This window comes from Eleutherodactylus coqui, chromosome 11, assembly GCF_035609145.1.
Source record: "Eleutherodactylus coqui strain aEleCoq1 chromosome 11, aEleCoq1.hap1, whole genome shotgun sequence".
NCBI lineage: Eukaryota > Metazoa > Chordata > Amphibia > Anura > Eleutherodactylidae > Eleutherodactylus > Eleutherodactylus coqui.
The window spans coordinates 23339889-23363817 of record NC_089847.1 but is presented as its reverse complement, the minus strand read 5'-3'; the positions used below and the strand labels follow the sequence as shown (position 1 = coordinate 23363817).

Below are 23929 nucleotides of genomic sequence, written 5' to 3'. Positions count from 1 at the left end.
CCCACTACAGTGGCTTGGTAGTGGAAGTTCAGTTCCGATTCACTGTAATACCAAGCTTGGCCACTGCAATGGGAACGGAGCCGTCTGCTTCCTGCAGAAAACTGCTCAGTTACATGAGTGCACCAGCCTGGTGAGTGGCTGATTGGTAGGTGTTCTAGGGTGATAGACCCCCAATGATGTACTATGGTATTGGTGGCCTATTCTGAGGCTAGGTGATCAATTGCTACAAATGGACAACCCCTTTAATGAGTTACATCTGTGTCCGCTACAGAAAACGCAGCACAAAGTGCAGCATGTGAACAGACAATTTGAAAGGTGCCGATTAGGAGACATTCTAGGTTATTGGATGGCCATTGAAGAGTACGCAGAACTCTGCGAATGGAGGGCAAGTCTACAATGGTTTTTGTAGTCTCTTATCGTGTGCCAATGAACCAAAACATCAACGCCCGCAGCGCCCTTTAGGAGAGCAGCGCTGCTACCGCACTTCCTGCTTCCGTTACGGACATCCTGTCCTGGGCAGGAAGTGGCTCAATGATTGCAATGAGAGTGAAGCCGGCGCCCAGGCTTCCTCCACTATTCCCTAATGACAGCCTCTGGCCTGCTGCATTGGATAGCGGGCCAGTCGATCAGCTGATGGGCGGGGGTTCAGAGTGCCTGACCTTGTCCATCAACTACTGATGAGCCATCCAGAGGACAGGTAATCCGTTGAAAGGAGCCCAGACAATCTCTTTAAGGCATTAGTATTATTCAGACCGGCGTATATCAGTCAGGTTTTCGCGCCCGGTCAATATACGCTGTCCCTCTCTGCAAGGGGAGGAGGCGGGCCTGGCTGGGAGCAGTGCACTGAGCTCCCGCCCCCTCTCCACCGCTTGCCATGGGAGGGGTGTAGCTAAGTTCCACCCCCTCCCATTGCAAACAGTGGTGAGGGGCGGGACTTCAGTGCACAAGCTTCCGGCCAGGCCTGCCTCCTCTTGCAGAGATGGACAGCGTATATTGACCGGGCGCGAAAACCTGACCGATATACGCCGGTCTGAATAATCCCTAAAGCTGTAATTTATACCGCGTAATAAATGTTTTAAAAAAAGGCAGACGTTATCTTTATTAATCCTGTATTCCCCCCAAATTAACAAAAAACTTATACATGTACCCCAAAATAGTACTAATAAAAACTACAGGACTCCACGCAATGAACAAGTTCTCATACGGTCAACAGAAAAAGAGTTACAGCTTTTAAAAAAGTAGAGATGAAAATATCAAAAAATTGTCATATCCTTAAGTAACAAACTAGGCCATGTCCTTAAAAGGTGTTGTCCCCCCCACTTTTAGCTGTAAGAAGCAGACAGCTCCATACATTATGCAGTGGCCTGGGTTGGTACTGCAGGCAGAGTTTATACTGACGTGAGTAAAACCCATCCTACAATTCCAACCCTGGCCACTGCACAATGTACGGAGTCGTCTGCTTCCTACAGCAAAGCAGCTAATAGTGTTCCAACAACCCATTTAAAGGGTTAAAGGTCAAATAATATAATACGTACTTCGGCGACTCCTACGTGTTTAGTACAAAATCATATCCAAAGTCCAATTTTGTTTTTTTACTCTTTATTAGTCACTTTTCAGAATTTGTTTCAACCAAAAGACGATAATACACAGCAGTCTAGTAACCCATGAAAATGTTTACACCCTTAATGCTCCCCAATGACTTATTTTTTAAATTTTTTTTTTTTACAAGTTTGCTTTTACATCTCAAAAATAAGTCTGCGGTAATTAGCAGTTCGTTATCCACCCCACTCACAGATGGAATTTGAATGTTCCTTTCAATGAGGCCACCAGAGGGGGGAGGGGGAGGAGGGTCTTAAGAAAGTTGTAACTTACAGGAACAAGGTGGAAAAAAAAATAGATAACTTTACAGAAGGGAACCAGACGGCCCCAAAGAGACAAAAGAAAAATAAAAAAACACAAAAAAAGAGAGAGAGTACCAACATGTGGCAAATAAAACGTCTGCCCAAGTATTAGGAGACTGCCTGCTAAGCAAGAGGCCACACCAGGGCTGAGGGGCGAGGGGAAGCTTGGTGTAGCAGCTTTGTCTCCTTTTTTTGCATTGTGACACTGCTGCCTTTGTTCTTAATGGATGATCCAAACTCATTTCGCTTTCCTGGGAGCGCGTAGAACTGTTGCAATGTCCGTCTACAGGCCTGCCGCCTTCATATTCATTGCAGCCTAACAGCAGAGAAGGAAAAGGCAGATCGTCCCCAACTATGGCCTTCCCCGAGAATGGCAGAGCCGGCATCGCTTCCCTCGTTATTTACAGAATAATTTCATTTGGGAGGCGATGACGCTTTTAACCCTCTCCTTAGCAGGCACGGCAAATCTACAAATCATTAAGAAATTAGCAGCTGCAACTAAATGAAAAAAAACTTAAACTTCTGATACTGTATAGTCAGCTCCTTTACATCTGTGCAGCCTATCTACTGAAAGTCACGGTTTCAGTACCATAAATGTCACATCTACATACCATCCAGCAGAAGCACAAGCTCATCTAGAGCCGGCCGTCTCTGTAGCATTCACTATTTCCCTGCCCTATAACCGATACAACCTGTGTGAGGCGCCGTAGCCGGGACACAGCTCATCGCAAGAGGATAACAGTAGTAATTTACACTGAAGTTACTATCAGCTGCCAAGTGGCAGATTTGGGGGCTTATTTTAGAAGGCGGCTGCAGAACTAGCACTTTTTTTGGGGGTGGGGGTGGGGGGAGCGAGGGCATAAAGTATCCAAAAGGTGCAAGCAAATGAAAGGAGCAGCGATTCATCCCTAGGATCAATTTAATAGTATTCTAAAAACAAGAGCTTCTCTCCTCTCCAGATGAAGAATCAGAAAGAGCCGGGAGGACAGTTGGTGAAGGGCTGAGTGGAAACATGTCTGCAGGAATGTACAGAGGGAGAAAAAAAAAAGGGACAGGAGAAGAAAAAAAGTAATCCCATGAGATCCGGCCTGGGAAAATCAACTCTTAAGTGAGGGCTGAAGGGTGCCGGACTGCTCCCTCTTGTGTTGAGGAGAAGAGAGGCAGCAGTGTTCTTGCCTTGCATTCATTGCTTCACTCTTTACAGAATGTCCCTCAACTTTTTCAGCTACCCCAAGGGCCAAAAGTGCAATCGTTGGCAATCCAAGGGCAGAGGCTCCAGCCCAGAGTTCCTTCATCTTGGGTGTGGGGGGGTGAGAGTAGACACAGCGCCATCTTTATTGCCAGGACTGAGGAGGGAAGTTGCTCACTTCGGCAAGGTCCTGCATAGCCGAGCCCTTATGGTTATATGTCAGCTTGATCCGCATGCGCAGCTGTTGCTGTGGAGAACAAAAAGCATTGGGTTATTTATTGCAAATATTAAAAAGGAAATTAAAGGGGACATTAAAGTTCGGCAAATACAAGTCATCAAGTATACCTTCAGTATCAATTCCATGGTTTACAAGATCTCTGCTCAAAGTTATTTCGTAGGAACCTTCACTGTAAGAGAGGTAAGACGGCCTGCACACGACCTAGTCGGATTCCGGATGCGGGAACCCTGTGCCCCGCCGGTGACCCCCACGTACCTGTCATTTCTTGCCGTGTGCAGGCCGGCCTTCTGTACCGCGGATGGTCCATCCCGCAACCTTTCTGCAATGTCAACTGCGGAAGGGCCATGAATCGGACGGCTTCCATTGACTTCCTCCACGTCAGAAAATCGCAGTCGCTGTCCGCTCATGTAAGTGGACATGCGGATTCTCCATGGGTTTGAACTGGTGCGGAATGCCGTGGTTTGTCAGCACGGGGGACGATCACGGACTGCTCAATTCAAACCCGGTCGTGTGCAAGCAGCTTAAAGGGGTTTTCCAGGAAATTAAAGAAATATTCTAGGGGCCCAAAATAGGGTAAATTGCCTGCTGCATGGAACACAAAAGTTTTACGGCCCCAAAGTAAGGAAAAATTGAACACTCAACTGTCCTGATGGCTCCGAGACCAGAAAAAGCTGCGAGTGGTCATGCGCTTTTCATTGTGCACTCACAAGCTTCAGAGATGATCCTTCCATGGCTGCTGAAGCCTGTGAGTGGCTGAAAAGTCATGTACACAATAAATGGCATGTGAACACCGGCCACCTCTTCCGGGGTCCATGCAGCAGGAGTATTCAATTATTTATATACAAGTTTTCTTTTTTTTGTTTTTTTTTCTTTAATTGACGATTTTAAGCCCCTTGAATTTTTTTTTTTCGTCCTGGAAAACCTCGTTAACCTCCAGTGGATACAAATCGGTATGTTCATACGAAAGGCAGAGAATATCACGAATGACAATCAGAACATACTGGTATCCGCAGGAGTGAAGTTTCCTACTAAATGAAATCGAGCTTTACACAGAAAATATACAGGAAAAAACAAACTTTAGTTTCAAAAGCTGTCCTTTTTAAAGAAAGAGCGATTTTTGTGGGTCCATATTTACCTTTTGGGGGTTCAGAACTTTAATGACCTGCGTGACACTGCCAGCACTGAAGGGTGGAAGAACATTACTGCTCGGGGATAGAAGTTGAAGCTGGAACGTCTGAAATAATAATAGGCTGCTAAGTGATTGTTCTTGGCTGAATGCCTGCGAAATTAAAAAGGGCAAATACATGGACAATGGCAATACTGTTTGGCCGCTGCAACCCCAGCTAGAGATACCTTTGGTACTGCCGCCTGGAACACATAGTCTGTCATCTCACTGTCTGTGCTGTTGAATGCTTGAGTTGTAATCACAGTCACGCTGGCGTTCGTGCTGGATCGCTCAAAGCTGAAGTCTATTTTCAGGCCGTTCTTGTTGTAAGCCGTGATGGGTGGAATACCTGCAGAGAAGGGAGAGGAACAGTTCTGACAAGCCGATACCTACTGCTCCTTTCATATTTCAGTATGGAGAGAGAATGGCGCTTTGTACTGACCTGATATTTCATTGAAGAGAGGTTGCACGGACAGTCCATCTAGCAAGAGCTGGGGTGCGGTCATCTGAGGGACTGGTGCTGGAGGAAAGGACGGGACAAAGAAGGGAATTAGAAGAGAAATACTTGGTCTTTAAATTACTGTTGTTTTATCGTCAATTAATTACTATTGTCCAAGATTAGAACAAGATGGCTGCCTTCTTCCAAAACGAGCACAGCACCCACCTACAGGTTGTGTCTGGTAGTGCAAGTCAGTCTCATTCACTTCAATAGAGTTGAGCTGTAGATGCCACACAACCTGTGGACATGTGTGGCACTGTTTTTGGGGGCTACCCAGTTAAATGAAAATCATCACATTTCAGGGCTTTAGTCTAACAAGCAGCTAGTATTTTAAAGGGGAGGGGGAAGGGGAGGAGTTCCAACACCACAAACTCCATCCATATGCTCCATTAGGGTGTAGTGATGTCAGAAGTGTAGGGGTCCTCTATTTAGGCTCCCCTTCTCCATCAAGCAGTATGATGTCAGACAATGCTCCTCTTCCTCTAAACTGTTCTTAAGGAACCCCAGCAGGCCAAGACTTAGAATTCTTTAAAAAGGCTTGTCCAGTAATAGAGACCTACATATATGGGACAACGCAGAGTTCACTCACTTATTTAAATTTCGGGAAATGACAATGGGTGTCCACCTTATTACACTTGTCTGAGGGGCACGTGTTCCTTCAAGCAGATGCAAGCTGCCGTACACAACTTTCTATAGATACTGAAATTGAGACATGGTAGCTAGACAATTGCCATTTCCTTATAGCCTTTAACTGGCGTTTTCTAAACTCAAAGCCCCTCTGTTCTAATATCTGCATGTATGTGACTGCAGTGAAGCCAGGCAGTTCTGGTTTGAGGTTCTAGGAATCCTGTCTGAGGTTTTAGCGGCTCCAATACATTTTACTCCAGTAGTATGCCTATAGGCCACTAGACGAGGAACAGTGGAGACGTGCCAACAGGATCTTACTAAGGCCGGGAGCACACTAGTGTATTTCAGCTCCGTGTTTGCTTCCATAATAAGGAAGTGTATCCCGGCCTGACCCCCAACTCTAAGTTCAGGTCAGGAGAGGCACAGTCAGGCTGGGACACTTCCGTATTATGCACACAAACATGGAGCCGAAATAACTAAGCCGGTGTGCTCCCGGCAATTTTGTAAATTGTTGAATACTCTTCAGTAAAATGAGTTTAAAAAGGGGTTTTCCACAGCTCTCGGTCATATGCTGCAACCTCCTAATGGTTTACAACGCTTTGTACACCTACGAGCCATATATTTAGTAGCAGATGTTCTGCGGCTTGTTCCCCATTCACATCCCACGTCCCTTTGCTGAGCGTATTCCTTTGAACTGCAGGTATAAACGTGTTAAAATCTATGGATGTCACGCTCTGAAGTGGATCTCCTTTGTCATAAGTCTTCCCCTAATCAAACACTGACCTCCAAGATTTAGATCGCCCAGTAAGTCTAGAAGTTCTCCTCCCACGGTGGACTGCTTCGGAGGGGGGGCAGTAGGGATCACCAGCTGAATATCATTTCCTCCTAACAGATCTAATAAATCGTTGGCCTGTAAAGAAAAACAGATGAATTCTGGAAACTGAGAATCTTCACGCGTCTGAATGACTCAGCAGCAGCTGGAAGTGATCACCGCTGTTCAACTTTCTAGTAACATCTCCACTTGGTAATGCAAGGAGCTGATCTCCAAGCTGAGACTACAGAAAACATTTCCATTCCACTTGAGAGGAAACAGCCGAGAGCCGCGGCTCAATATATAACTTCATGTAACAGCTTACAAATGTAGGAGGATACATTAACCTGCCATTACAATGCAGATATAACACACACACTATATATATATATATATATATATATATATATATATATATATATATATATATATATATATATACACAGGATCCTTGGGCGCCCAGCAGTCGGACTCCCACTGATCAGCAAGTTATTCCCTCCTCTGTGAATTTGGATTCAGCACGGGGTTAGGTTTAGGGTTAGTTTGAGGGTTTAGGGTTAGTGTTTAGGGTTAGGTTAGGGGTTGGGGTTTAGGGTTAGGTTTAGCTAACCCTAACCCTAAACCGTAACCCCGTGCTGCTTAAGTGTAGTGTGTAGTGCACGTCTGCTTAACTGTATTGTGTAGTGCACGGCTGCTGAAGGCAATGCGCGTGCACGCTGTGTAGTCACGTGTGCCGAAGAGCCAATCAGGTGGCTCTAATCAGCAGCGCTGCTTAACCTAAGCAGTACTATGCGAGCGGGACACAGGACTTCATTTTCATCAATAAAGACCCCTTTCACAGGGGAAAAGAATCTCAGGATTCTTGTTTAGCCGAGCGAACGAGTGAAACACTAAACAAGCGGTGTTTAAAGCGCACAAGCCGGCACGGATTTCTATGCCGTCTGAAACTGAATGACTAATGAAAAGCGCGCGGTTCTCGCTTGTTGTAAAGACATGGCTCGCGTTTAAACTGAACAGTTTTTGTTCAGTTTCATCGATTTTCTTAACGGTAATCGCTCTGTGTAAATGCAGCTCAGGACCCCCACCGATCAGATTTTTATCACTTATCCCTATTGATAGGTGATCAAACGTAAATTTTGGTACAACCCCTTTAAAGAGCCACAACGAAAAAAAAACTTACTGCTTCTCTAGGGTGCAACGGATACAAAATATCTACTACAGCAGTAAATAGATTGGTCAATCACTTCATTAATGAGATACCTGCTCCAGACTTCTGTTGTCCCACGCTAAGCCGAATCCTACGCAAGTCACTTTCTCTACTCATTCCTATGAGAGCCACAATGCAAGAAACATAAGAATGAATAGAGAAAGACTTCCTGTACAAATAGCAGATGCAGAAGGACTGTAGTCACATCTCTGACCATCTGGAAGCAGAGCAGGTCTCATCAATAAGGTGATTGGTTAGTATATTACCCAAGTGAGCTCAAAGAAGCACACTGACTATTGAAAATGCACCACAAGTTGCACCCCAAAGCTGTCTTACATGCTTGGCGTCACATTTATGACATGCTTTAAGAAACTTGTCAATGCCAGAAAGGGGTGTGGCTTAGCCAAAAGCTGACATGACTTTAAAGGGGTTGTCCCGCGCCGAAACGGGTTTTTTTTTTTCCAATAGCCCCCCCGTTTGGCGCGAGACAAACCCGATGCATGCGTTTAAAAAAAAAAAACGGATAGTACTTACCCGAATCCCCGCGCTCCGGCGACTTCTTACTTACCTTGCGAAGATGGCCGCCGGGATCTTCACCCTCGGTGGACCGCAGGTCTTCTGTGCGGTCCATTGCCGATTCCAGCCTCCTGATTGGCTGGAATCGGCACACGTGAGGGGGCGGAGCTACGAGGAGCCGCTCTCCGGCACGAGCGGCCCCATTCAGAAGACCGGACTGCGCAAGCGCGTCTAATCGGGCGATTAGACGCTGAAAATTAGACTGCACCATGGAGACGAGGACGCTAGCAACGGAACAGGTAAGTGAATAACTTCTGTATGGCTCATAATTAATGCACAATGTACATTACAAAGTGCATTAATATGGCCATACAGAAGTGTATACCCCCACTTTGTTTCACGGGACAACCCCTTTAAGGCTACTTTTGTCACCAACATTTTGGCACTAAATCTCCAAATCATACATGGTATAAAGTTAGGCTAGACAGTCCAAAGATGCACCAGATTTATCATCCAGCATGAGCCACTGTGATAAATCTGGCACATCTTAAGACTGCCTTAAATTTGGATTGCATAACAGGCAGTTTTCATAAATCTGCCTCCTTGTATCAATTTTACCTCTGGGAAAAACATTTCCCTGGAGTGTCCCTTTAAAGAAAATATGTCAGCAGATAGGAGGCTTTATAGGGTTTATTCAGTGCATGCCAATTACAGCACCACTTCGCCAGATTGGCTTAGAGGCACATGTAGTCACGGCTGCACCTCTTTTCAGTACACAAGGGCAATGGCCACAACCACAAGGTGCCTTTTTTGCAACCAGGCCCAGGAGGCGCGGTAATCCTAAAATATAGCCATAACCGTGCTGATATAGAGACAATCTGTAGGTTTCAGCACTTTAGCAATGGACTGCGCCCTTTGTCTCCTGTCCAATTTCCTCTGAGGGTGCATGGCTAGTCTATTATAGCCAATGTCCTGCAGCCCAGAAAAGGCCATGTGAATTTGGCAGGAGAGAAAGCAGCGGGTTGGTGTCCTGGCACCACTGCAATTTCATTCTAGGGATCGTTGGGGGCGATCCCAGCTCTTACCTGGCTGGCCGGCGGTTGAGTAGAAGGAACTGGTTTGGTATCTATGATTCCAGGCTCTGCTTCCCCATTAGTTTGAGCTAGGTCTGTTGGTCCATTGGTCATAGACTTCTCCATTACAGGCATCCTCTCTAGAAGTGCAGGCCTGGAAAGCAGCAGGCATTAGACCGGTCTATAAAGTAATCCCTACAGCTGCTATAACCCAAATTACAGATCGTATCACTCTTTTCACCTCATGTGGTCGTATTTCTTGAATAAAGCATTATATTCGACGGCTCTCTGCTGAAGCTCAACATCAATGCTGCTTCCATAGATAGAAACCACTTTCTTTATGCGGCTGCAAAGAACAAAGAGGACTTTGTAAGAAAATGGTTTGACAGGCGCTACAATAATGGCAACTAGATACAACCCCGTCCCATCACCCTCCATATCCTTGATCGTGGGTAATACTTACTTCACAGTGTTACTGAACCTAGTTGAATTTTTCATAATGGCCGTCAGAGCAAAGCCTCGTGTTACTGAGGCGGACATGTTAGAAATCAGAATACTCTCTAGAATGTCCAGAACCTCGTCTTCTGTGACCTGTTTAGAAACAAAAGCTCATTAACAAGTGTTGTCTTAAAGGGGTTTTCCAGTCAATTGCTATTAATGGCGTATCTTCAGGATAGGGCATCAGTAGTTTTTGATCCTCATCGCCTGGGACCGCGACCGATCAACTGTTCGGGTACCTGCCGTCAGCGCCACAACACACAGGGCATGGAGCGGAAGCAGATCTCTCCTACGTAGTGGCCAGCGCTGGTTATTGCAGGCAACGCTCATTGATTTTAATGGGAACTGCGTTGCAATTACCTGCATCGGCTACTACACAAGGGTCAAGTCGATCAGTTATTGATAACCTATCTTGAGAATAGGTCAAGGATAAAAACTGCCTTGAAAACACCTTTAAAAAGGGGGATGTCTCGTCTCAGCAAGTCAAACTACTATTCCTAGGATAGAGGATAACCTACGGCTCGATGGGGTACAACTGCTAGGAACATATCCTGAGATTTTGACAGAGGTGGCCACAACTCCATTCACTTCATTTTGAGCTTCAGAGATAGCTTATAGCTATAGTGCTCAACAATCTCTAGTGGTCCAATTGAAGTCAATGGATAGGTAGCATACATATGAAGTCACCTCTGTTAAAAGTTTCAGGATCAGTGGGTGTCCCAGTGGTCGGACCTCCAGTACTCAGCAAGTTATTCCCTACCCTGTGGATGGGGATAACTTTCTGAAGCCGGACAATCCCGTTAATTACCTAAACAATAGTCTTGCTTTGTGTAAAGACCTTTTTACACGGAACAATCATTTTAAAAAAAATTGTTCAAACGAGCAAAAGTGAATGTTAATTGCTCAGTCTAAATGCAGCCAACGACCGAATGATAAATTGTTCCCCTTCTGTTCATCGTTCATTTTACGCCAGGATAAAAACCATCATTGGCTCGTTCACTTATCATCCGGTTTAAATACCGATCGTTGGTCGTTCTCATTCACTATGCAGTGAATGTGAATGACTGAAGCATCTCTCATTTGAATGAGCCAAAGATATATCTGCCCTTCAAACGAGGAATCGGCTCGTCTAAATAGACCTTAATTGCATTTGTACCTGAATTGGTTCCTCCTCTTCACATTGGCCAGATACCAGCAGGTCTCCATACTCTCCTATACACCAGGATGCTACCTGCACCAGAGGTTGCTGTGGGAGGGAAAAAAAGGAGATGTAGAACAAAACAGGACAGACATGCTAAATAAAACACACATGAAGGTAACGCCACTTAGTGTTCGCACTAAGAACTACATGTACCTAATAGTGAAAAAAGTGAGATCCGTTTCATCTTCTTTATGGAAAAAAGATTCTAGCTTGGCTTATAACCTTAGTCATGTTGAAAGGCCTGATAGAAAGGCAGACATTGACATAGAGAAGCTGCCGTCCAATAGGTGGCGCTGCGGGGGTATTTTAACATCTTCAATTTGCATGCTAAACAACATATTTCTGTACCCCTACAATAACCATTAGAGATTCAATATTCTGGGTATATCCTATTCCAAATGTACTACCATGATTCTCCAAAAATAAGACCTACCCTAAAATAAGCTAGCTATACTACATTAAAAAAAAGCAATATATTGCCTAGCAGGCACCGTCAGGGTCCCTCCCGCTGGTCTACAGAGTTTCTGGCATGCTTGCTTGCAGTCCTCAGCCACCGACAGAAGATCACTTGCTGGTAGCGGGGTTCGTAAGCCCCGCCTCCGGCAAGCGATGGTTCCGATTGGTTCTCGAGAGCCGCAGCTGAGTCAATCAATGTAGTGCTTAATGAACCAACGCGATGACTGTGATTGGTTCTGGAGCGCAGTGGCTCAGCCCATCAATGCAGCGCTCAAAGAACTAATCAGAGCCATCGCTTCCTGGAGGCGAAGTTTACAAACCCAGTTACCAGGAAGCGTTCTTCTGTTGGCGACTGAGGACTGCAAGCAAGAGAGTCGGAACTCTGGAGACCAGCGGGAGGGACCCCCGACTGCGCCTGCTAGGTAAGTATGATAAGACATCCCCCTGAAAATGAGACCCAGTGCCTCCTTTGAAGCAAAAATTAATATATGACAGGGTCTTATTATCGGGGAAACATGGTAGTATATAAATGACAAAACACTTGGAAGTATCATTTAAATTGCAGAGGAACTATAAACTCACACTGTTGGAGCTGCAGAAGAGAAGTGTACCCCCTAACATCCAAACATGCCCTAAAAAAGTCAAATGAGAAGACCTTTTTTTTGGGGGGGGGGGGGGGAGAAGGCGGCCAATTACAGATTTAAAGGCACACTGTGAAAATGTAAATCATTTGTGGATTCCTTCTGGATTTGGCTGTAGATTTCACTTATAGCACTGTGGGAGGCAGAAATCTGCATGTTGATACATTACCAACCTGTACATGGCCTACGAGGGACCATACAAAAGACACTACTCGGCCAAACTTACCAGGACTGACCAAAGATCTAATGTGCAACAGAGGGGTTCACCCGGCTCTCCCTTCATGACAAATGTTAAGAAAAAAAATGACTGAATAACCACGTCCGATTCTTTGTTCCCAGGGGAGATAAGCTGCCACCAGAAGTGTTTGACAGTGGCTTATTCCCCTCTTCACAATGAAATAAATATGTGCTCTCAGATGAGCCAACCATGTGTATGGGGGCGTTAGGACACTTTCGGCCTAATGAGTTCTCCTGAGTTATTTAGTGTGTATGTGCAACTTAATACTGGTGACATTTTCTGGGTATTTGCAGCATCTCATTTTAGAAACCTAGAAAGCAGATGGCAGAAAAAGAAGACATCTAGTCTGCCCTTATATGATTGGCATTTCATTTTTCTCTTAGGATAGATATACTCCTATATCAAGCAGCTTAAATTCATTTATTTTTGATTTTCCCACATCTGCCTGAAGTTTGTTCCAACCATCTACTACTCTTTCAGTAAAAAACATTATTGCTTCTGGTTTTTCCCCACCTAATCTTAGATTGTGCCCCCTTGTTCTAGTGTTCAGCTAACTAATAAAAACACTTCCTTCTTGAACCTTCTTTATAACAGGAGGCCGTTTCACGCGTGATTTGTGCGTTGCACGAATACGAACCTCATTCTTTAGAATAGGGTCATACACGAGCGCCATTTCCTATCGTTGGCTGTGCCCTTGCATCACATCGCCTATTGTTTTCAACGGGGCGGCAACAGCACTGTACCACAAGCTAGGTGCACACAGGCAATGTGATGTTTCCCCACAGAAACCAATGGGAGACACTCTGCGATCATTGGTGGAAGAACACAACTTCCCCAAAGTGATACGAGACCGTTTTGATACAGAAATCGCATGTTGGCGAGTGCGATATCGGCCCTGGTTCACAGCCCAAAATCAGACTCCCTCGTGTGAATTTAGCCTTACTATATTTAAAAGTTTCCAATATGTCCCCCCTTTACACCAATTTAGAAAGATTAACCCTTTCCAATCCACTGTCTGACGTCTAAAGACATTCTGACTGAAGGCTGTAAAAGCTCCGATGTCGGAAGACGTCCGGCAGGGTATTCTTACTGTATATTACTGGCTACTCTGTTGTCCGGGGCCTCTCCAGCATGTTCCATACCGCAGTATTCGCTCTATCCAGCAGATGGTGCTATTGTATAATGGCAGAAAGAGAAAACCCCCTAGTAAACCCTAAATCCAAAATTGGATTGCAAAAGGGTTAAGTTCTTTAAGTCTTCCTTGATGAGTTTTGTTCTTGAGACCTCACACCCATTTTGTAGCCAGTCTTTGGACTTGTTCTAGTTTATCAATGTCTTTCTGTATATGAGGTCTCCAGAACTGAACACAGTATTCCAGATGTCGCTATATAGTGGGATGATCACAATCTCCCTCTTTCTGCTGGTTTATACCTCTAGCTATGCAACGGAGCATTCTACTTGCTTTTTTGCTCCTGACTGCACTGTGGACTCATTTTGAGGCTGTCAGAAATCAGAACTCCTAGATTTTCTCTGCTTATTATTAGTGCAGAAGACATGAGCACTTCAGGTTTCCCCGCTTTCCAGCCAGCAGCCAGTGGTGGATTCTTCTCGGTGGGATCATGGCCGCTTACCTGAGAAATGTCATCCTGAATAGCTTTATAGAGTTTCTGTACAGTATATTCATGCATCTCATTGCTATTAGTGATCAGCTGAATTAAATTAGGAACTGCGTCATCCCGCACGTAGCTTCCAGCCTGCAAGTACAAAATGAAGAAAAATCACATTAGTAGATGTTGCCAAGCAGAAGGTCTTATTTTTAGTTCCATTTGAATACAAATTGTTAAACAAAAGACAGCAACAAACAATGGAACGAGAGGGCTTTCACACTAGGTCTGCAGTGTACATCTGCTAAATACACCATGAGTCCGGTAAAAATGACACATTTTTGGTATCTATAGGATTAGATTCACCCAAAAAAAGGCGTTTGGAGTGTCCATTTTGACCTCTGCCAAGGTGGTACACATCAGAACAATTTTTTTTGTTACACAGAATTGTGCATTAACCCTTTCCAATCCAATTTGTATCCTGGTTTTCCTGGGGGGGCTTACTCTTTTTCTGCTGTTATAGAACAGCGCTATATGCTGGCTAAAGCCAGTACTGCATGAGGTGACAAGTTGGATAGGCTCCGACAGCAGAGAGGCTGGCAATACACAGTAAGAGAACCCCGACGGATGTCTAGCAACATCAGAGCTGTACAGCCTTAAAATCATACTGTCTTCAGAGGTCAGACAGGGGGGATTGGAAAGGGTTAAGTAAAATATATACTGCGAGGTATATGGCTTGGGGTAAAAAGAAAAGAAAATTAAATGGGATCTGGGTAGAGATGAGCGAGCGTACTCGGAAAAGCACTACTCGCTCGAGTAATTGGCTTTATCCGAGTATCGCTGTGCTCGGGGCTAAAGATTCGGGTGCCGCTGCGGCTGACAGGTGAGTCGCAGCGGGGAGCAGGGGAGAGCGGGCGGGAGAGAGGGAGAGAAAGATCTTACCTCCGTTCCTCCCCGCTCTCCCCTGCAGCTCCCCGCTCCGTGCCGGCACCCGAATCTTCAGGGACGAGCACAGCGATACTCGGATAAAGCAAATTACTCGAGCGAGTAGTGCTTTTCCGAGTACGCTCGCTCATCTCTAGATCTGGGTTAACAGTTGCCACACATGGTGGAAATACTGCAGTACTGAATTTACAGTACAGGAATCGCTAAGGAAGTTCTGCAGCGTTTATAGTACAAGCCACGTGGAGATTTCTAAAATCCCCTTCACATGGCATGGAAAATTTCCACAACAAATCCGCAGCACTTTTGAAAAATGCTGCAGATCTTAAATCCACAGCATATCTATTTACGCTGCAGATTTCAACCCCTGAAATACAAGGGTTAAAATCTGCAGGACTTCTACAATTAAAAAAGTGGCAAAATCTGCACCATTTAGGAGTGAATTCGGCCACTGCGGATTCACAACATAATTGCTGCAAGTTTTCCATTACAGAACACCCGCAGCAGAAGCGCTAAGAGTGAAAGTATCCTCGCAACGGCAAAGTTATCCTAATGTACTAATACTTACAGTAGTGAGGACTCTCATTATAGTGTCTATGTGCCACCGCTTTGAGGGAGCATATCTGTAAGAAAGAAGAATTAAAATAAAAATCTACAGCCCTTTGTGGAGGTCGGTTTACGTCTCCGGCCCTCGGATACTACTAACTTCTCAGCTGCTAAGAAGATGCCTGATGCACAGTCGGCTTTAAATTCTGGTTCACAGGAGTCAAGAAAGTAAAGCAGCTCCTTCATCATACCTCGGATGTTGTTGCCGTTCACTAATGCAAAGCTTAGTTCCATGGCTCTCCTAGAAGGGAAAGGATTATACCAAATAAGCCAGAAAAGTCATCATATGGAAAAGGCGGCTGCAACTATTTCTCTCTCAGTTTGGGATGTGTTCAGATTACGGTTATCAGCAGTGAAGCTCAGTCGATGGATCACTAAGAAAATCATCATATGACAATCCCAGAACTAAACCTAATCAGAAGCGACACAGGATCTCCTAATCAGTCACCGGTAATAACGGGATATCTACACCTAGGATATCCAATAATCAGGAGAATAAGGAATACGGTCCAGCTATTCTTACCTCTTAATGGAGACGTCCAAGTCCTTCAAACAGTCCACAATGGTGCTGCGGTGCCTCTGTACTGCGTTGTGGTCCGTCTGTACAGTTTTTAGTAGAGATGTCAAAGCAACATAGCTGTGATGAAATACAAACAAGATATCGTGATGATCAAAACCCTATCAATGCTTTCAATTATCTGCTACAAGCCCACCATGAATTCAGCTGAGAATGTGAATATTTACTAAAGTACTCACCGGATATTCTTATCGTTATTTAATAAGAAGCGTCCAAGGATATTAATTGCTAAAACCTGGAGAAAACAAAATGGTAAAAAAAAAAAATTAGACTAGGCACAGGATACAAAAAGTGCCAAGCTTAATATCTTCTCATGCAAGTTTCTAATTAATGCACCAGTAATTAACAATGCACTTATTGAGGTCGTCTAAATTCTGTAATCCTTGTTGATTCCAGGGACAAGGCCCTTGGCTTTTTCCCCTTCACATCAGCACTCCCGCGAATGAACAACTTCAACTGAACGCAGCTGTATTGTAGTTTCTTGCACAGCGAACGGACAGGAGGAGCAATGAACAGCAAGAAACTAAAAAAGGAGCTACAGTACTCAATGGGGTATTCCAACTTTAGACATCTATGAGATATTAATAGCATATGCCTTAAAGGTCTGATAGATGGTGTAGGGCTGTGTAGTCCAGACTTGGTGGAAATGTAACAATTTCAGCTTATTAAGAAAAAAAAAACCCTTAAATTATATTTATCAAAAACATTGATAACTACGGTAGGATGTGGAGCGTAGGACGAAGCTTGATTATTTTATCATAATGGTGAGGTCACCGTTGTAATGCCGTAATCACTCATGTATGAAGTTTACACTGAACGACTGCACCCCTGGATTGCGGGCTTCTCCCCAGCGCTCCACCTTCTATGTGAGGCGCTGAGCAGGAAACATTTACACGGAGCAAGAAGCCAGCGATGGGTTTTAAGCGGACCGAAAAGTCAGCCTAAAAGCCTGAACGAATAGTGAACAAGTTCTGTGCATTTACACCGCACTATTCTCGCTCAAATGTGTTAGTATGTACGAATTTTGAGAGTTAATCACCCTGTGTAAATGGCCAATAAGACAACACTGTATGTATCTACTAGACACCTGACCTAATCTCCCCGACAAATGAGAAAGTAATCTCTGAAACACATTGAGGCTACCGTAACTGGCGGGATATGTCATATGGAAGCTTCCTGCTGTTCGAAACAATAGGGGCCACTACTGGTTAATAGGGGCCACTACTGGTTAATAGAGCATTCTGCTGCTTTAACACTCTGCGCCTCATGAGGCCTTAATAGGAGCAGCATTCACTCGGGACTTCCATTCCATTATACGACGGATGCCTACTGCACTACTGATACAGAAGAAACTTACTTACATCAGCGGATGTATGCAGGTACTTTTGTACCGACATGCTTTTCAATGGGCATAGACTATCAGGTGGTACTCGCAGATCTGTACAGGGAGTCAGTTATTAGTGGTTTGTGCTAGGTGTCTAGTGAATACATACAGTGAAGTGCGGCTGTTTCTGTGGTCATTATTACATAACTCCTAAGCTGCGAGTCCTCCATCTTCCTGTTAGAAACAGTTTACATCATGCCTGGAAGATGTAGCGTGAGAAGAGCCCAGAGAAATAGTAGTACTACATAAGAGGAAACCGTGCAGGAGTGGTTGGATCCGTGTAAAATAAACAGGAAATAAAGGTCACATCATTACTGGAGAAGACGGCCCAGAGGAAGAGCAGAGTGTCAGAAATATCACAGTGATTTCCGACATACTCACCCGCAGGCCGCTTTCTGACTTTATGTCCATGATCGTTAAGACTGTTTCATACAGAATAGCGTTTCCAACATTTTTGCTGGTCTCTGTGTTTGTTGCAACCTGAAAAGGATGGTAACGTTATATTAATACTAAAGAGTTGTAATGCCTTCTTTTTAATACTTTTGAGAATCAGATGCATTAAGACTCATGTATAAGGAGATCTGCCTTCTACTACGTTTACAGCCCACAATTAGAATCCACTAGCTGTATACTTGTGAACATCCAAGGACACTGATTAAAGACAAGCGTTACGCTGCCCGCACGCAATGTATCAAGGGCTGCGTACTATACGGCGGTAAATAGTGCATGCAGCGATTTATTTCTCTTGCGTAAGGATACACTGTATCCATACGCCGGTGTGCACGGAACAATGAAAATCCATTGACTTTCATTGCCTCCATTCACTGCATATCACACGTGCGTGCAACGGACGTGTAATACACGGTGGAAAACCGCCTGTGGACAGTAGCCCTTATCCATTTGGGGAGTGCCGTTTCCTTCTATTTCAGGTTTGAAGTTTTCTAGTTGATCAAACATATCGATTGCACCCAGGTGATCCTTTACTTCCCCAGAACATGAGCAATACCAGAGGTGTGTGGCACTCACTTTTCTGAGTCCCCCCACCATGGGATAAGCACACCCTCAGCTGAGATGAATGTTTATGATGTCGTCTCCTTCCTTTCTGAAATACTTAAAGGGATTTTCCAGGCAGTTGTTATGGAGGATCTATTCTAAGGATAAGTCATCAATAGCTGATTGGCTAGGATCCACTGCTCAGCTGCTCATGTACCTGCTGTCAGTGCTACAACACACAGGCTGCAGAGCGGAAGTAGACTCTTCTGATCAGTGGGCGCTGGTAATTGCAGATGCAGAGCTCATTGATTTTACTGAGAGCTGCCCCTGCAATTATCAGCACCTGCCACTACAGAGGTCGGAGCATCAGCTTCTGCTCTGTACCCTGTGTATTTTGCCGGTGGACGCCCAAATGACCGATTGGTCATGATCCTGAGCAGTGCACCCTAGCCAATCAGCTAAAGAGGTCATCAATAACTGCCGCCAGAAAACCCCCTTTAAAAAGCACAGTAACTCTACTACATCTACACACCTGTGCCAGGATATCATTCATTGCTTCACTTGAGTCATCATCATTTCGACCAAGAATCCTGAGAAGTCGCAGTATCCGGACCTAAAAGAAAAATAGCATTGAAATGTAAAAGAAATCAGATGCTTTTTCTTTAGAGTAGAGGTGTACAAAAAAAAGAGCAATTTACTTGCACTAGAACTAAGCAACTTGTGCCATGCTGAGTTCAGAACGAGAAAAGTGCATGATGCTGCTTTTGTGCAAGTATGAGATGTAACTGTTGTGGCAGCCAAGTCAGATAGCAGCTGCTGCATCGTGGATATATTAATGAGGTTGCACCATTGGAATGGGGATCCCTTTAAGATTCAGGCTACAGGGAACCAGAGGTTGCGCACAAAGTGGAGAAGAATAATGGTCGCAAACTTATTTCCACTGTTACCCATGGGGAATAAATAGCACAACACCATCAGAAGTTTTGCCAAAAACAAAAAAGTTACTTTCAACTTTTTTCCCCCCTATAGAAAATAGCTGAAATGTCGTTGATTGTGCAGTTTTACCATATGGCTTGTTGAAGCCTACATCTCACATACTGCGAGGCTCCGTGTACTACAGAATAGGACAGGGAGATAGGATATACGCTCACCTGTAAGAAAGGGTCACTGATGCCAGATACGTCGTGCTCAGGAGAATACCCCGACATGATGAGATTCTTAAGGATACGAACTAGCTGGGGAACAAGCTGCGGAGAAGGAGGACACCGTTAGCACCGCAGTATAATGCTCTCTGACGAGACGCGGACAAAATACTGGCACTTATACAAACTGGACACTAAAATTTACACTGATGTATTGCAGGCTCTACAGCTACGACGGCCCCTGGAGGCAGAATTACACAGACCGGGTGGTGCAACAGCATCACAAAGTACAAGAGACGAGCAGCGTTATAAATCAATGGAAAGGGGAAAGTTTAGTCATAAGAGACATTTAAAGGGAAGATTGTATTTGTATGATTACATAGGTATTTGGGAACAAATATGAAGACAACTTAGGATGCTTCTTACCTTCTCATTCTAACAAACAGCAGGATCCCAAAAAGGCAGAGAGCAAAAGATAGGAAGCAGGTGTTAGGAAGGGCGAACAGCAGAGCCATGCCGTTCTCACATGACGCAACAGGCATAAAACATTACAAGCAGTACAATCCCAGAGTCTTATATATGGCCGACAAGTCTAACGAGAAACTAACATTTTTTCAGGTTTCTTGTGGCAAACACTTTGCATCACAGAGTAAAGGCCGCACCATCAGGACTTTGTGGTGGCATCATGCAACTTTAAGGGTATGTTCACCCATATATGACGAATAAAGATTCTGTCTGAATGAGGATTACCGAGCGAGGGTCTGGAGGAGACTTAGCAATTCAGCTGATACTTCCAAAATTTTGGAGCACCAAACAGCTTGTCAACTTGGAGTCATGGTTTGGGGTGCCATCAGCATCAACAGCCAATCCCCTGTAGTATGTATCAGAGGCACATGGACGGCATGCCGTTATGTTGACATGTGGCAGCCCATCACACTACCATGTCTTCAGAGAATACCCAATGGCATTTTCCCCACACAAGCTCTTTAGAGGGGGACACAAACTCCTATCACAGTTACTGCTGATGTTAAGAATTTCCTGTTACAATTATACAACTCCTCCTCCTGACTGTATACCTATGATCTGTACCTTATTTAGGAGAATATAGTATACAGAAAGAAATGGTACTGTCCTCCCTGCAGGCAGAGATGGTACAGGCTCTAGCGGTTCATGAGATACTGTACTGATGCATCATGAGATTGACAACACACAATACTGAAAGAGAAAACAGAGACATATCTCTGCATCAAGATGGTGCCCGATAAGTAATAAAGAGGAGGCAGCACTGCATGGAAGTACCTACAGTATACAGGTTTAGAGAAATGAAACCTCCCCAACTCAGAAGCCTCTGGAGGGCGTTCTTCTAATCAAATGAGACAAACTTTGGACAACAGCCACTTCAGACAATGTGCTCGCCAGTTATACATTTTTTATTTTTTTACTAATAGGTGGCGCTATGGCAGACCTTAAATTAGTGTCAGATCTGAAGGACAGCCTTCGTTGGCACGTTGTAGGGCTTAAAGCTCACTTACTTCGTTTAATGGTGGGAAAAGGGGGTTTTGCAAATAGAAAGCGTTGTTGAAAACCAAGGGGCTCTCGCCGAACATTTTCTGGCATTATTTTCACAGCTACAGTACCACCAATGGGTGACTTTTTCACTAAAAGTCAGTGCTGGGAGGTTTAATTTCACTAATCCTATACATAGTAGACATCCAGAGTGTGACAGGCATTGGAGCGAGTGAGTGGTACAGGGATGGAAAAATTATTTTTCGCCGGAATGGCCCTTTAAAACTGATTATTCAGAACGTAAAGGGAACTTGTAACAGACTGCAAGCACCATAAACTAAGTTATGATGCTCATAGGGCAGGTTTTCAGGAGCCTGGGGAGGTATTTATCACACCTACCCACCTCCTAATGCTCATGCGGTCACTCCCGACAGGCAGCGTGTGGATCATGCATTGGACTCAAAGCTCCAGACTGCCATTGAATTCTATGGACGTGTGCATGCACAGCCTGCAGCTTTGAGTCCGCTGCATAGTCCGCATGCTGACTGAGAGGTGACAGATCAGGCACACACAGATGAGTTTGTATAAAATATACCTCCCGAGGCTCCTGGGAACCTGCCCTATAGGTACCATAACTTAGTTAATGATGCTCATAGCCAGTGACTGGTTACCTTTAATTTGTGTATTGAGCTGGTCTCATTTCTACATGGTGTGGCCTTTTCTCTGTGAGGCTGTGTATGTAGAAGGGTCATAAAACACTGCTGAAGTCATTCTATAAAAAATGTAACTACGTAAAAAAGGCAATCCTCCAGATTCCAGTAAATTAGGGTAAAAACACACATCTAAAAGCACACTCCCCTCATGTTGTGGATATCAGAATATATTTGGTGATGCAGAGGAAGGAGATATTGGGAGTTTTAAACTGTGAGCCTCCAAATGAGCATTTGGACAGCAGGACTTGGCATAACAAAGGACCTATTGTAATCAAGGGATGTCAAAGACAGCTTTGTTTTCAATAGGCAATCTTACAGTGGCAGTAGTTCAAAGCGGAAGTGGATTCTCCAAAACAGGCCACCCCTTTAAATACAATAGGGAAAGTTTATTAGCTGATCTGCACCAGTTTCGTGGCATTTAAAAAAAAAAAAAAAAGTGTAACAAATTATGGAATGTGTCACATTGGCGACTTTCAAAAATTGTCGAGAAAAGTGGGAACAGTCAACAACATTAAATTTAAAGCCAGAAAATGTTGCAAAAAGCAGCACAGATCTCCGCCCGCTCATATGCATAGATTTCATTTATTGGCTCTGACAGACCAAAATACACCAAATTTATTAAGAGGTGTTTTGCCTTTTACGAAATTTTAGCACATTTCACTGCAACGAACTTCAGGTTAAATCCCAATGTCTTTAGGAGGAAAGGACCTAAGGGTGTCCAAGATGGGAAATAAAGACCATAAAATCCTACCTTCCTAAAATGTGTTAGCATGTCAGGGCTTCTCTCGCACATCTCTGTTAGGAGCACCACGGAGGTATGCAGAACGCCTGTAGTATAGAGAATAGGCATTAAATTAACAAAGATGGAAGTTACACACTGTTCACATTGGCGCTTGGGTTTCCATTTTCCGTTATCAGTAAACCGTATCACTGAAGAGAACAAACCCGTCTTATGATGAAACTCACCAGATCCTATTGACTATTATACAATATATCTGGTTTCTATCACACCCTGTGGCTTGCTGCAATATTTTATCCCGGATCTCGGGACAAATCTGTGCCGGAGACCCTAAATGGAGCCTCCGACACAAGTGTGAACAGAGAGTTAGAGGGATATTACAGAAAGTAGGAATGTGGTCAAGAGGGCATCACCAAACATCAAAAGACATCGTAACATGCTTGATACGCACCGTGATTTTTCTCATTCAGCAGGTTTTTCGTAGCAGGTAAAAACATTTCCATAAGCTCTGGGACCTTCCTGATGACGTGAACAGCACATAATGCGGCCTGCAAAGACATATGCAGAACACATGGCATTAAGAATTATACATTCCCAAAAAGGTACCCTCAAACGGGACGACCGTCCGGCAAATAAGCACCCAACAGCCGTCCCGTGAGCTACCGGCCAACTATGGCTCAGTGCTCTATCAGTGTTAGCATTTACACGGGACGATGATCGCCCAAATTCACGGTTTCCAGTGAGAATTTAGGAGTTAATCACCCCTATAAAGGTTCCTTACTAGAGTAGAACTCCAAGCTGAGAATCTCCAGCAGCTGTAAAACTCCCAGACTAGACACAGTTGGATTTGTATACTTTTCCACAAAAACCCTTCTTCAATACCTGCGTAGTCTAAACCAGGTGACAAGCGCTTTATAAGTTTACCTTTTTGCGCAGGTAGGAGTTGGACGTCTTCAGAAGTTTCTCTACCTCTCCCGCCAAGTCTCTGCACATCTCAGAGGATCCCATGCAACCCAATGTGCACAGTGCCAGACCCTGCACATACTGAGTGCTGTGATTCAGGTCACTACGAGAGAAAGAAGTAACAGGTTACACAAACCGGACGGCGCTAGATCCGCTTCTGGCCGCCTACACACGGGCAGATTTGCATTGCAGAATCTGGAGTGGGTGTCCGCCTCCGGATTCTGCAGTAAACGCCGCCTGTAGCATGCTATGGCAAAAGGCGATTTCCTCTAGAAGAGCGAAAATAGATTGTGATTTTCCGCTTGTGAAGAAGAAATCACAGCATGCTGCGATTCTGTACGGCTACCATGCAATGGAAGCCATCCGTCCCGCTCACCTTCCGCAATCCTCATTGCGGAAAGGTTGCAGGATCCGCATCATAGAATGGTAGAGTTGGAAGGGACCTCCAGGGTCATCTGGTCCAAACCCCCTGCTCAGTGCAGGATTCACTAAATCATCCC

At 44.6% G+C, this 23929-nt stretch overlaps 1 protein-coding gene across 1 annotated transcript in view; it reads right to left on the bottom strand.

Annotated features, from left to right (window-relative positions):
- Positions 1-1582: 1582 nt before the first annotated feature.
- The window catches only part of AP1G1 (adaptor related protein complex 1 subunit gamma 1), a 49040-nt gene continuing 26693 nt past the window's right edge, over positions 1583-23929 (bottom strand). Inside the window, exons 4-23 of the mRNA XM_066582555.1 lie at positions 23391-23532; positions 22918-23014; positions 22479-22555; positions 19518-19613; positions 18899-18979; positions 17755-17853; positions 16169-16224; positions 15936-16049; positions 15513-15653; positions 15375-15429; positions 13892-14014; positions 10881-10970; positions 9690-9817; positions 9468-9572; positions 9239-9380; positions 6403-6529; positions 4936-5013; positions 4682-4842; positions 4464-4562; positions 1583-3337 (exon numbers count right to left, since the gene is read on the bottom strand). Coding sequence (XP_066438652.1) covers positions 3236-3337; positions 4464-4562; positions 4682-4842; positions 4936-5013; positions 6403-6529; positions 9239-9380; positions 9468-9572; positions 9690-9817; positions 10881-10970; positions 13892-14014; positions 15375-15429; positions 15513-15653; positions 15936-16049; positions 16169-16224; positions 17755-17853; positions 18899-18979; positions 19518-19613; positions 22479-22555; positions 22918-23014; positions 23391-23532 — 2113 coding nt within the window. The 3' untranslated portion in view covers positions 1583-3235. The remainder of the gene's footprint in view (positions 3338-4463; positions 4563-4681; positions 4843-4935; positions 5014-6402; positions 6530-9238; positions 9381-9467; positions 9573-9689; positions 9818-10880; positions 10971-13891; positions 14015-15374; positions 15430-15512; positions 15654-15935; positions 16050-16168; positions 16225-17754; positions 17854-18898; positions 18980-19517; positions 19614-22478; positions 22556-22917; positions 23015-23390; positions 23533-23929) is intronic.